The 12,161-nt window shown below is 37.8% G+C and overlaps 1 protein-coding gene across 2 annotated transcripts in view; it reads right to left on the bottom strand.

Moving 5' to 3' along the window:
* Positions 1 to 12,161, bottom strand: part of SLC16A7 (solute carrier family 16 member 7) — an 83,850-nt gene that overhangs the window by 21,607 nt on the left and 50,082 nt on the right. For both annotated transcript variants that reach the window (XM_068400523.1, XM_068400524.1), the window contains exon 2: positions 10,748 to 10,990. In XM_068400523.1, coding sequence (XP_068256624.1) covers positions 10,748 to 10,961 — 214 coding nt within the window. In that variant the 5' untranslated portion in view covers positions 10,962 to 10,990. The remainder of the gene's footprint in view (positions 1 to 10,747; positions 10,991 to 12,161) is intronic.

The raw sequence follows: 12,161 nt of genomic DNA, 5'->3' as shown, positions 1-12,161 counted from the left end.
TTTTATTTTTTCCATTCTCACTAGCAAAACTGTGACTCTAGAATATTCGGCTATAAATTCAAAGACGACTTGCAGATTCACCATATGTAGCACATGACCTAAAGTTCTTTATCAATAATGTAGCTATTTTACTTTAATTATTTTATTTTACTGCATTTTGCTGGGCAGATGTCCAGGTAAACTAACTAACTAACTAACTAACTAACTAAAAATTATTATTTCACCATAAGTAATGTCATGCTGCTTCTCACCAGCTTTAAAACTTTATGTTCCTTAATTAAAGGTTTCATGGTAACAGTTATAGAGTCTTGGTTTCTTATGGATTGAATTGTTCCTGCAAAGACTGTCTTTAAGTAGAATATCCAGAAGTAAAACCTCCTGCACTTTGTTTATTTACTTCCTGCTCTGGAAATTACAGCTATTCTCATTAGGCAAGTAACAAACAGATTCAGCTACTTAAATGACACACTCTCAAAGCTTAGTAATGTCACAATAAGGAGGGATTAATTCTGCCATTTGAGTATATGCCAATAATTCAAACAAATTAGAATAGAACTGCTTTTGAAGATTTTCTGAGTGAAATTTGACTACCAAGGACAGAAGATTACTCCACCTTCTAGGGCAGGCCAAACAGGACACCCGCTTTCTTCTCTTTTGCCAGTCCTACCCTGAAAGCTATTGCACTGTCCTTGGGAAGTCCTGACATTAAGTTACATTCTACAATGTAGAAAACAACAAGAAGATAAAACGTAGGACACATCTGCAAATCTGGAAACAGCATGTGCGGGACAGAGAAGCTCATTCTTGTAAAAGAAGAAAAAATTTCAGTCAAGTAAGTTCTGTTCTTGGAAAAGTAAAGGAGTCCTCCATAGGAGAGCAGTATGAGTAAGGTTTGTACCATGACAAAATTGGTACTGCCAGCTGATACTGATAGGGAAGTGTTTGGGGATCTTGTTACAAAGAAGTTGAAGTGTACTCAACTTTCAAATCATTCACAGAACAGAGGACAATATAACAGATCCATAGATTTCTATCAGCTTATAATCAGCTACAAAAGAATGTAAACTTGGTCAATTATTAGACAAACCAGCTATTCTCCCATTGTATTTGTTTCTTAGCTGGTGATGGAAGAAAGGGAATTATGGGTATGAGGAAAGTCATTGCAAGATTAGAGAAGATTTACAAGCTAATAGGTAATCTTAAAATTACCAGGTATTTTTAATAAAATCAAAACTAGTACAACTGAGTCAGTGTCACTGAAGCATGGGAGAATTACAACTCGTGAAACATACAAGAGGAAGATTAAAGAAGAAAATCAAAGTTTAGCCAGAACAAGCTCAAAATCACTAACCATGGATGCATGTCTCTAACAGGAATGTTCTTAGATTTCAAGGTCTCTATGGAGTGAAATATAAAGTATTAGTATAGGGCAACAATCATGTAGGGTGGCATCACCTCAGATTTGAGCAAAACGGACATCTGAACTCTTCCTCTAGATTCAATTAGCACTCAAAAGACAGAGAAGTCCTTCTTAAACATAATTCATTTGATATGTTTTGGACATTTAACTTAGGAAGGGATGAATCAGAAATTCCCATTTTTACTGACTGACAACAGAAGATGTCTAGACAACTGGATCAGATGTAGGTGCCTATGTTGAGGAAGACTAAACACATGAATCCTATCCATATAATGTCTAGTTACTATTGTTAAAAAGCTGTAAGGGTAGCACTACTTCCTTCAAAATTTTCTAAAAGTCAAAGCACTTAATGATAAGTATTTCAAAGCAGTATACATAGAAAACCAAACAGGGCACACGTTCCCATCATCAGTGGGAAAGTGTTGCAAGAAGTGTTTGAACTAGATGAGGAAATCAACGTCTTATTTCACAATACAGTCTCCTACTTTAATCACATTCTTTCATTTGGTTGTCTAGTCATAGTACATATTTATCCGAACGAAAGTCAGGTAAAACTGCAGTGAAAATGCTTAATTGTTTCTTGACAATTAAAAAAAAACCTGCCAAAATTTGTGGAAAAGAAAGGTAAGCTTTTATTTTGTTTGTATGCACCAACGAAACATATATTACCTACGAAAGCTGCAACTATTTGTGCTCTTTGACATACGTAATCTTAATAGAATATCACTGTTAGATGAAAAGATTCTGCCTGATCAAAGACTCTCCGTATGGTATATATGTTTATCTACATGTGTCATATGTGATATCTGCAAAAATATTCAATACCAGTTAATCAATTAAAAGTGTGTTTAAAGTAATCATAAAAGACAATTTAAAACCACATCATTCTCTGATTTCTGTAGTTCACCTGGCATCAGCATAAACCTGTCACTAAGTCCCTGGTTCAGTTACCTCTGTTAACCACTATAGATCTATATATCTTTATGAATCACAGTAAAAATCTCAGCTGTTGCCATTTGATATTGGCTTAGAATATCTTCTAAACATATCAGTACAACTCTGTTTCCCTCAAATATACCCTTCAAAATAAACAAGGGAATAGTTCTTAGACATTCCAAAACAATGGACCAGTAAAATTCTATAATAAGTTCTTTTTAAAGTGCTGGGTTTATTATTTCATTTGAAGTGCTGGTGTGACTACAATGGTATACACAGACTTTTCCTGCCCCACAGTACTTCTCTGGTATCTGTTTAAATATCTCACGATTCCCAATTGTGCTAGACCATTGTTTCATTACCTTTGAATTATGTGACACACATCACAAATAAAACCATTGTATGATCCAGTGATATGAAAAACTATATGGGAACTTATCCAACGTTATTAGTACACACAAAATAAGCATTCTTTCGTCTAAGTTTTACAAGCTTATTGAACATATCAAAGGCCTAAGTTTGTCCCTTGATATCTTTCTTAAACAAACCCAAAGTTTTAGCCCCTTAGAAAATGTATTTTATGATGCATATTATTTATTATTGTTTGACTTTGACCCATTACTTGAAACTAAGTGGGAAAGAAAAAAAAAGAATCTTTGCAGATAAAAAAGCTGTCAATATTTATTACTTTAGTTATAGAAATCCCTGGCTATAAAACCGAAGGAAGATCAAGACAAATCAAAGCCTTAAATAGGAAAAGAGTGCTTAACTAACATTCATTATGTAATCCATACTGCCTACTTGTATGTAAATGAGAACTGTTTTAGTAAAGTGCTTTAGTTAATTAAATTTAAGTTACCACAAATATTTCTATGCTATGCATCAAATTGTTACTAATAACCTATGGTTTGGATACTGAAAGAGCTCGCTAGAAGCACAGTGGGAACTCTGTCACATAATGTCTTTCTGACAATTTTTCAAGATTAATATAAGTGTACAATAAAAGACAAAAAAACCTTATTTCTCTCAGTGGCAGCATGACCTTAACTTTGAGATTGGCTTCCTGAGTGTGGCTCAGTTGATCCCAGTAAAAACTATGTTTCATGAAAACTTGACAAAATTGGATCCCCAAAAGGCACTGAATATTTAACTATTAGATCTTATCTGCTCAGCCAAACATAACAAGTTGCAGAGTAAAAAAACAGCTTGCTCCTGTAGATAGGACAACAAACCTGTTTGAAAAAAATGTATAAAACCATCTACAACAGACCTGCTTTTTTTCATCTTTCTTCCCATGACTTTTAAAGACTGTTTTATAAACATTAGGGAGGGCCTCTGTTTAAAACAGCCATTGCTATGGCAGAACGCTGCCCTACAAGGTACAGTTTCACTAAAATGCAAAGCCCTTCAAGAAACGTAAGAAGTGACTGTATTACCCTTCAGAGGCTTTATCAGGCTTTCTTAGCATTCAAGTCTTCTTTTTAAAAAACTGAACTACTGTAAATTTATAATATATAATATTTTTGTTACTCTTGATACTTTTTTTTTGTACTTATCTTCATTTGCTAGTAAGATTCAAAATTCTCTGTTCTTTCGTCACCTCATTATGATTTCTTTTCCTTTATCTGTGAGTCTCAAATTAACTTGACATAGATGTTTTACATATATTTTAGGCTAAATGTGAAGTATTCCCTCATGCCCATGAGGCATTTGGAAAGTTGATAAGTGCTGCTTTCAAGGACACTCTAAATGAGCTTATTAAAATTCAACACTTTGCATACTCTGATGGAGAAAAACGCTTGTCCCTGACAACAAAGGACACAGGTCAATTTAAGAAAGCTTCTCAATCTCCTTATGCATGGCCACTGAATTCCTTGTGCCAGTATTTGTAAAACCAAAATAAGAAAATTTTCCAGGGAGGAAGAAAAGTGTACGAGCCCAGGTCCTGTCCAAAAGCAAAAATCCATAACCATCTGTTGTTTGTGTTACATGGATTTCACAACTGTCATCTCCACTGTGCACGCCATTTCATCTTCACAGAAATATCATCAAAACACCCACTGAGATAAAATCACAAATATTTTGAACATACAATATGATATGTCATTTTCCAAATTAATATTTCACAAAGTCAAAATGAGAACTTGTCTATAGGTTACTTTTGTGTTGTCATCTGAAAAAACCCTTTAAGGGTTTGATACTGTTTGGAAATACTTAACCTCAAACCTGAATAACTTAAGAAATACAGAAGAAGAGAGAGGAAGCTATTAAATGCTGCATTTTTTAATTATAAGTGTGTTTTGAAAAATGGTAATGACCACTACTTACATTTATATAGCGTGTTTCTTCAAAAGGGGTCCAAAGGCGGTTTTTAAATTATTTACTTAGAAATATCTTGAATTTAATGGGCCTTTGTTTTTTGAACTTCAGACCAGCAACACTATCCCACATTTCACAACTGGGTATGGCTTGAAGGATTTATCAGCTCTTGAACTAATCTCTGTAACCGAGTGCCACACTGAAGAAGTTATTTTGGAAAAAAATCCCAAACAAAACAAAGAAACAAAAAACCCAAACTGGAATTGTCCTTGGAAAAATGATGGAAAAAGAGTTAAAGACAAGTGAGTAAACCAATTGCTTTTTCCCTAAGGAAATCTAAAACTCAAGGTCAGATGTGTCTGAAATCACCAGACTTGTCACATGGCTTTCATAGCTGCCACTAAGGCTCCTATGAAACCTACACTGAAAGCAATGAAAACATTTTTACTGGAAACAGATCGAGCTCCGATAAGAAGCTCTCTGATCACCTTTGGCTGTCAATTCTGTGTGAAGTGAGAGGTGAAGTTTTGAAAAAGAGAAGAATGAACTGAGAGAACTTGAGGTCAAATGTATTTGATCTTTTTCTTGAATTCCTTAGTGCTTGTGTGTGTTAGAGCATAAAGATGGCTCTACAAGTATATGAATACACATATAGTTTATGTATATAAGTATACATACATGCACACACATTTTATATACATATGTCTTCATACACATACAGAAACACAGGTTGTCCTGTCAGGATAACTCAACTAATTCCATTTTATCCCAGCTTCTGTCCTCCAGTAACAAAAGCTTGGTGGTTTCAGTCACAGTCCCTTGGGTGTAGGAGTCCATCACAAAACCATCACCCTTTCTTTAATACAACTGACAGTCTCTGCTCAAGAGAGGCAGAAGGAGGAGTTACCATGGAGACTGAACTATTGCTCTTCTCCAGAGGATGCTTTTCTCAAGCATGGGCTGAACAGTAGAGGCTGTGCAATACCTGTAATCTTGATCACATCACAGGATCTTGCTTTTTGGTATGGCTTTTTAGTAGACTCTAACAGACATCCAGGAGATGAGGAGGGAAAAAAAGAGACCTTAAGAGAACAAACAAACAAACAAAACCCACAAAAAACAACAAAAACCAGTATGAAAGTGCATATTATGCCAGATAGAGAGGGAAAAAGAGTTTCATATTGATTTGATTTATCAGATTTGTCACCTCTGCTTAGTGCTTTTCTAACAGGGTGAATTCTGTGCTTGACCTATTTGCTGGAATTAACCAGGACTGGAGGAGACCATATGGATTGCCAGATGGTCTGCTATAATTTAATGCCATTTATTCTAAGTATGAAGTAAGTGATAAACATAATTTTAGCTCCTTACTGGATGCCTTTTATTAGTTTCTTATTTTTTTTTTCTCAGGCATTGAAAGGTAAGTTAATACCTTGTTACTGAAACACAGATGCCAGCTAATTACTGCAAGAGGTTGCAGCCTCCAAAGCAAAGAGCGTCTGCACAGACTCTAACTTATTCACTGACCCCACTGTGATGATTAATAGGGTGAATGCTAAGCTCTAATGAGGATGACAGATCTTAGATGTTTTCAGGTTACCTTAATTAGTAGTATGATGAACAGAGTGTTCATCGCAGACGTACGTATCACACTTCATAGTAAACAATACAACTTGTACTCATGGTCTGAATGTGTATTTCACATTACAGCACATCAAATGCTAAGGAATGAAATCGCCTTCAGACAGTAAAAACAATGGAGTGATTTCCTTCAGAAGTGTTTTTCCTGATTGCTATTTCATATTCTGCCAGTGATTGTCTAAATGGCCTATTTTTTTAGGAAGTGGTTCTAGAGAAGCTGTGGCTTCAAAGAGTGTTTATATCAGGCAGGGTCGTCATTCTCAGCATTTTAAAACCACGAGTCTGTAACAAGATATCCAAACAACTTTGCCTACTGTTCCTGTGCTGATAATCTTCATAGTGACTGAGGTAGGTGTTAGTAGAATGAATAGTAAACCATTTTGTAATTTTTAATATCAATGTACAGGTGAAGTTAGTATGCTGGTACTCAGAACAGCAAAAGAAGTATTAGAGAAAAGGCAGAAGTACTGCATGCTTTTTATTTTACATGAAAAGTTGTGCATATTGAACCTCACAGATAAAAAAGACCACAGCTAAACGTCCTGTGATTTGCATCTGTACTGTTAATAAAACTTGGGTAAACTTTGAGATGACAGAAAAGGCATAAATTAAATGTTATTAAAACAAAAGAACAGCACCTGCGCTATAAAGCAAATCTGCCCTTAGAAAATTTAGCTCTGATTACAAAATGTGGTGAAAAAGAGTCCAGGTCAGAAGTGACAGCCCAGGGAAAGAAGAAACAAACTCCAGCTTTTCAACACCTGTGCTCTTCCCATGCTCCAGATGGGTCTGGCACTCGTTCAGGGGCCTCCGGAGCTACACATGTACACCCCATAGTGCAAGTGCTGATACATCCTTCAGAAACAACTACATCAGAGGGGACCCGAATGTGATGGCACATACCTGCTCTTTTACTCTACTCTTGATTGCATTAGTTCAAGTTACTTCTTCACCTGGTGAATTTTGGTGAATGACTTTGTTATTATTGTTGGTCCTATAAAATCCTTTATGATTTTATGACTAGTATATGAATAATTTATGATTCTCTACTAGTATATGAATAAAAATGGGATCAAAATATCTGAAGAGCAAGCTTTTGTTGATATTGACACCACTTCTCACGATGTCTTTCCAAGGTCTATGTCTCTGCCAGCGTTTGCAAAAAGGATCCGTTTTTCCACCCCATTAACTGAAAAATATTTACCTGAGATGCTTAAGCTAATGCTAGGCCACTCTCCATCATCTTTGCTAAGTCGTGGGGAACAGGAGGGGTGCCTGAGGACTGGAGGAAAGCAAATGTCACTCCAGTCTTCAAAAAGGGCAAGAAAGAGGACCCGGGTAACTATTGACCAGTCAGCCTGACCTCCATCCCCGGAAAGCTGATGGAACAACTTGTCCTTGGTGCTGTCTCTAGGCATATCAAGGATAGGAGGATCATTAGGGGCAGTCAACATGGCTTCACCAAGGGGAAGTCATGCTTAACCAACTTGATAGCCTTTTATGAGGACATAACCCGGTGGAGAGATGATGGTAAAGCTGTGGATGTGGTCTATCTCGATTTCAGTAAAGCATTTGACACGGTCTCCCACAGCATCCTCGCAGCTAAACTGAGGAAGTGTGGTCTGGATGATCGGGTAGTGAGGTGGATTGTGAACTGGCTGAAGGAAAGAAGCCAGAGAGTGGTGGTCAATGGGACAGAGTCCAGTTGGAGGCCTGTGTCTAGCGGAGTCCCTCAAGGGTCGGTACTGGGACCAGTACTATTCAATATATTCATTAATGACTTAGATGAGGGAATAGAGTGCACTGTCAGCAAGTTCGCTGATGACACCAAACTCGGAGGAGTGGCTGACACACCAGAAGGCTGTGCTGCCATTCAGAGAGACCTAGACAGGCTGGAGAGTTTTATATTTAATGAAATATAACAAGGGCAAGTGTAGAGTCCTGCATCCGGGCAAGAACAACCCCATGTATGAGTGCAAGTTGGGGACAGACCTGTTGGAGAGCAGCATAGGGGAAAGGGACCTGGGGGTCCTAGTGGACAGCAGGATGACCATGAGCCAGCAATGTGCACTTGTGGCCAAGAAGGCCAATGGCATCCTGGGGTGGATTAGAAGGGGTGTGATTAGTAGGTCAAGAGAGGTTCTCCTCCCCCTCTACTCTGCCCTGGTGAGGCCGCATCTGGAATATTGTGTCCAGTTCTGGGCCCCTCAGTTCAAGAAGGACAGGGAACTGCTAGAGAGAGTCCAGCGCAGAGCCACGAAGATGATTAAGGGAGTGGAACGTCTCCCTTATGAGGAGAGGCTGAGGGAGCTGGGTCTCTTTAGCTTAGAGAAGAGGAGACTGAGGGGGAGAGGCTGAGGGAGCTGGGTCTCTTTAGCTTAGAGAAGAGGAGACTGAGGGGGGACCTCATTAATGTTTATAAATATGTAAAGGGCAAGTGTCATGAGGATGGAGCCAGGCTCTTCTCAGTGACATCCCTTGACAGGACAAGGGGCAACGGGTGCAAGCTGGAACACAGGAGGTTCCACATAAATATGAGGAAAAACTTCTTTACGGTGAGGGTGACCGAACACTGGAACAGGCTGCCCAGAGAGGTTGTGGAGTCTCCTTCTCTGGAGACATTCAAAACCCGCCTGGATGCGTTCCTGTGTGATATGGTCTAGGATAATCCTGCTTCCGGCAGGGGGATTGGACTAGATGATCTTTCGAGGTCCCTTCCAATCCCTAACATTCTGTGATTCTGTGTATGCAGGCTGCAGGTTCATTTTGATAGTCAGAGGGCAAAACCAGGTACTTAGAGAGTGCAACTCAGGTAGCCTGAATTCTCTCTTCTCTGACTGCTGAAGGAGCTAGGGTCATTCAGATATTGAAACTTAGGTAGGTTGCAATCAGCAATAAAAAATTACCTTGCTAAAAAACAAGACTTCATGCTTCCTTCAAAAGGTTGTTTACTGGACCTGATAATACTGTACTTTATTATCACACAGATACCACTTCCGAAAAATATTGGAGTGATGCTCTTCAATGATTAAAGATATTGAATCTCGATGTGCTGTTGGCACAATGTTTTCAGTTTCTATGTATATACATTTATACATACACACACATATATATACAAATGTATGCATTTAATTGCTCCATCATTGCAAATAGTTTGAGATGTTCCAAGTGGTTACCTCGTAACATCCAAAGAAAGGGCAATGCCAGATCTATTGCCTGAAATAGACCTCTTACTCAGACCTCTGGACTGCCTGAAGAAGTGTTTTGCCTAAGTAGCAGCTAGGTCCCACCAATACTTAAAAAAAAAATTCTGAAAGAATGAAGAAATGGTGTCAGTCTCTTCTCCCACGTAACAAGCAACAGGACAAGAGGAAATGGCCTGAAGATGAACCAGGGGAAGTTCAGAGTGGATATCAGGAAAAATTTCTTCACTGAAAGGGTTGTCAAACATTGGAACAGGCTGCCCAGGAAAGTGGTGGAGTCACCATCCCTGCAGGTATTTAAAAGATGTATAGGTGTGGTGCTTAGGGACATGGTTTAGTGGTGGACTTGGCAGTGCTAGGTTAACAGTTGTCCTTGTTGATCTAAAAGGTCCTTTCCAACCAAAAGAATTCTATGATTCTATTATTCTATGAAATCAAGCAGAATTTAACAGTCTTTGAGGCTGATAGACACAAAACCTGCCAAAGCAGGTTTGACTCTTAGGACTTAAACATGGCTTTATACTTTACCATCCTTTTTCATCTGTCTTGTTCTTTACTTGCTTGCTCACAAGAAAAAAAGGATATCATAGAATTTATGTATGTTCACTGTTTATTTCAGTCCCAAGAATAAGATTGTCTGTATCTTAGCTGTCATACAGATGGCATGTATGAAACATGGCTCTTGGCCCAAATGGAAACTAGGGTTTTATTTTAGGACAAGTAGGGACAAGATATAAAGCCCCTGTCTACAGAGGAATACCTGTGCCTGACTAATGAACCCTCATTGCCATAATAATTTTCTGTGTTTAAGCTCCATCATCTGACCTACTGAGAGATCTCACCGAGGCAGTGGAAACTGAGCAAATGTACATCCAGTCCCGGGAGAAATTACTTGTGCATTGCTTTGTTGGAAAATGTGACTCTCAGAAACTGCGAATTTAGGGCAAAATTGCAAAATAGAATTAGGTAGAGGAACAAACAAAAGGCCATAAGGGGAAAACAGAAAGGAAGAGAATATAAAATGTTTTAAAAGAGAAAGTAAACAGTGCCTTAATGATGATGTGGCTACCAGTATTCTCTGATAAAGTATGATACAAAAAGAAGCACATATTTTGGTAAATTCTTCAGGTAATAATGATAAAATCAGGCAGTAATTAACTTTAAATGCTTTAAGACCATAGGAAAAAAAACCCAAAGATGATATTTGCAAATTTCACAAATGTCTTACCTCCTGCATACATGACAGCCAACATTATCGATGATATCCAAGCTATCTCACTATATGATGTGTGGAAGATTTCTTGTATTTCTTTGAAGAATACCGTGATGGCTTTGGGGAATGCATAGGAAAATCCAATGGAGATAAAAGCCCCAAAGACCACAACCCATCCCCATCCTCCATCTGGAGGTGGGTACTGTGGCGCTGCTGTTGCTGGTGGCATTTTTGGTCTCTGTCTCTTCTCCAACTAGGCTGAAAAAGAAGAGAAGAAACAAGGTTTCAAACATTTTTCCTTTTCTCTTTATCAAACTGCAGTATTCAATCATCATCTGCAGGGATTATAAAGAATCCTCAGAGCAGAGACTAATTTCCAGCTTTCATGGGACCATGGAGTACCTGTTTTAAGAAGCAAAATCTATTCTGCAAAAAAACTTGTGGCAAGAATATTTGCAATATCCTATTCCGTATGTGGCAACTGTTAGAAATCATCAATCCCAGTCACTGAGGTTACATTTGCAATTGGTCACTTATTGGAAAGTGATGTGTTTGTATGGGTTAATTTATGTAGCTCTACTATCTACAGTGTGGATTTAGCAAAGGAATGAAACAGAAAAAGAAACCTGGAAACTGGACTTATAGGAAACAATGGAAAAAAGTTACAGTAAATTATCACTAAATGCCATTGTGTTAGCAAGCTTTACTGGTACCTCAACAAAATCATCAGCACCGTCATCAAGGAATAAACGTCATCAAGGAATAAATTAATTACACAGTTTTTTATCATATGCTCTCATTATCCAATTTTTGACCATTGTTGATATATCTTGCTTATCTCATGAGAACATCTAAAAAGCAGGTTCTAAGCAGAGATTTAAAATTCCCTGTGTATCCATAAAATAAACACAAAATATTACAATTCCATATTGTACTCTTATTTTTAAAATTTTCATCTTCATATTAGCTGATGTTGCTATTACTTGCAGGAACAAGGTGGAGCTTGATGGTACTATTTTTGCTCTGTTTCCACATGTCAGAAGACATCAGGAAGTCTTTCACTAATAACTTCACGAACTTTCCACAGCTATTCTCTAATATAGAAATTACCATAATAGATGCCACCAGAGTGATATCTTATAGAGGTTCTGAGAGGTGCAACCAACATATTCAGGCAGCGCAAGAAATCATAGGTAATCCACATAAAACTCCTATGGCTTGAAATAGATTTCCTACTGTTATTATCACCCTGACATCTAAAAACTTAAGCTTTCTACATTCTGCACAACCTCTTTAGAAAACACATAGTAGTGAGAATTCATTTTGTAATTCTGAGCTTTTTCCACTATCCAGTCCCTTTATTATTAAACACAAAGCTGGAGTCCACTGTGTTTTCTTCTGTGTAATCCAGCCTACACAGACAGCATGA

This window comes from Nyctibius grandis, chromosome 5, assembly GCF_013368605.1.
Source record: "Nyctibius grandis isolate bNycGra1 chromosome 5, bNycGra1.pri, whole genome shotgun sequence".
Classification (NCBI taxonomy): Eukaryota; Metazoa; Chordata; class Aves; order Nyctibiiformes; family Nyctibiidae; genus Nyctibius; species Nyctibius grandis.
This window is presented reverse-complemented; position numbering and strand designations above follow the sequence as displayed.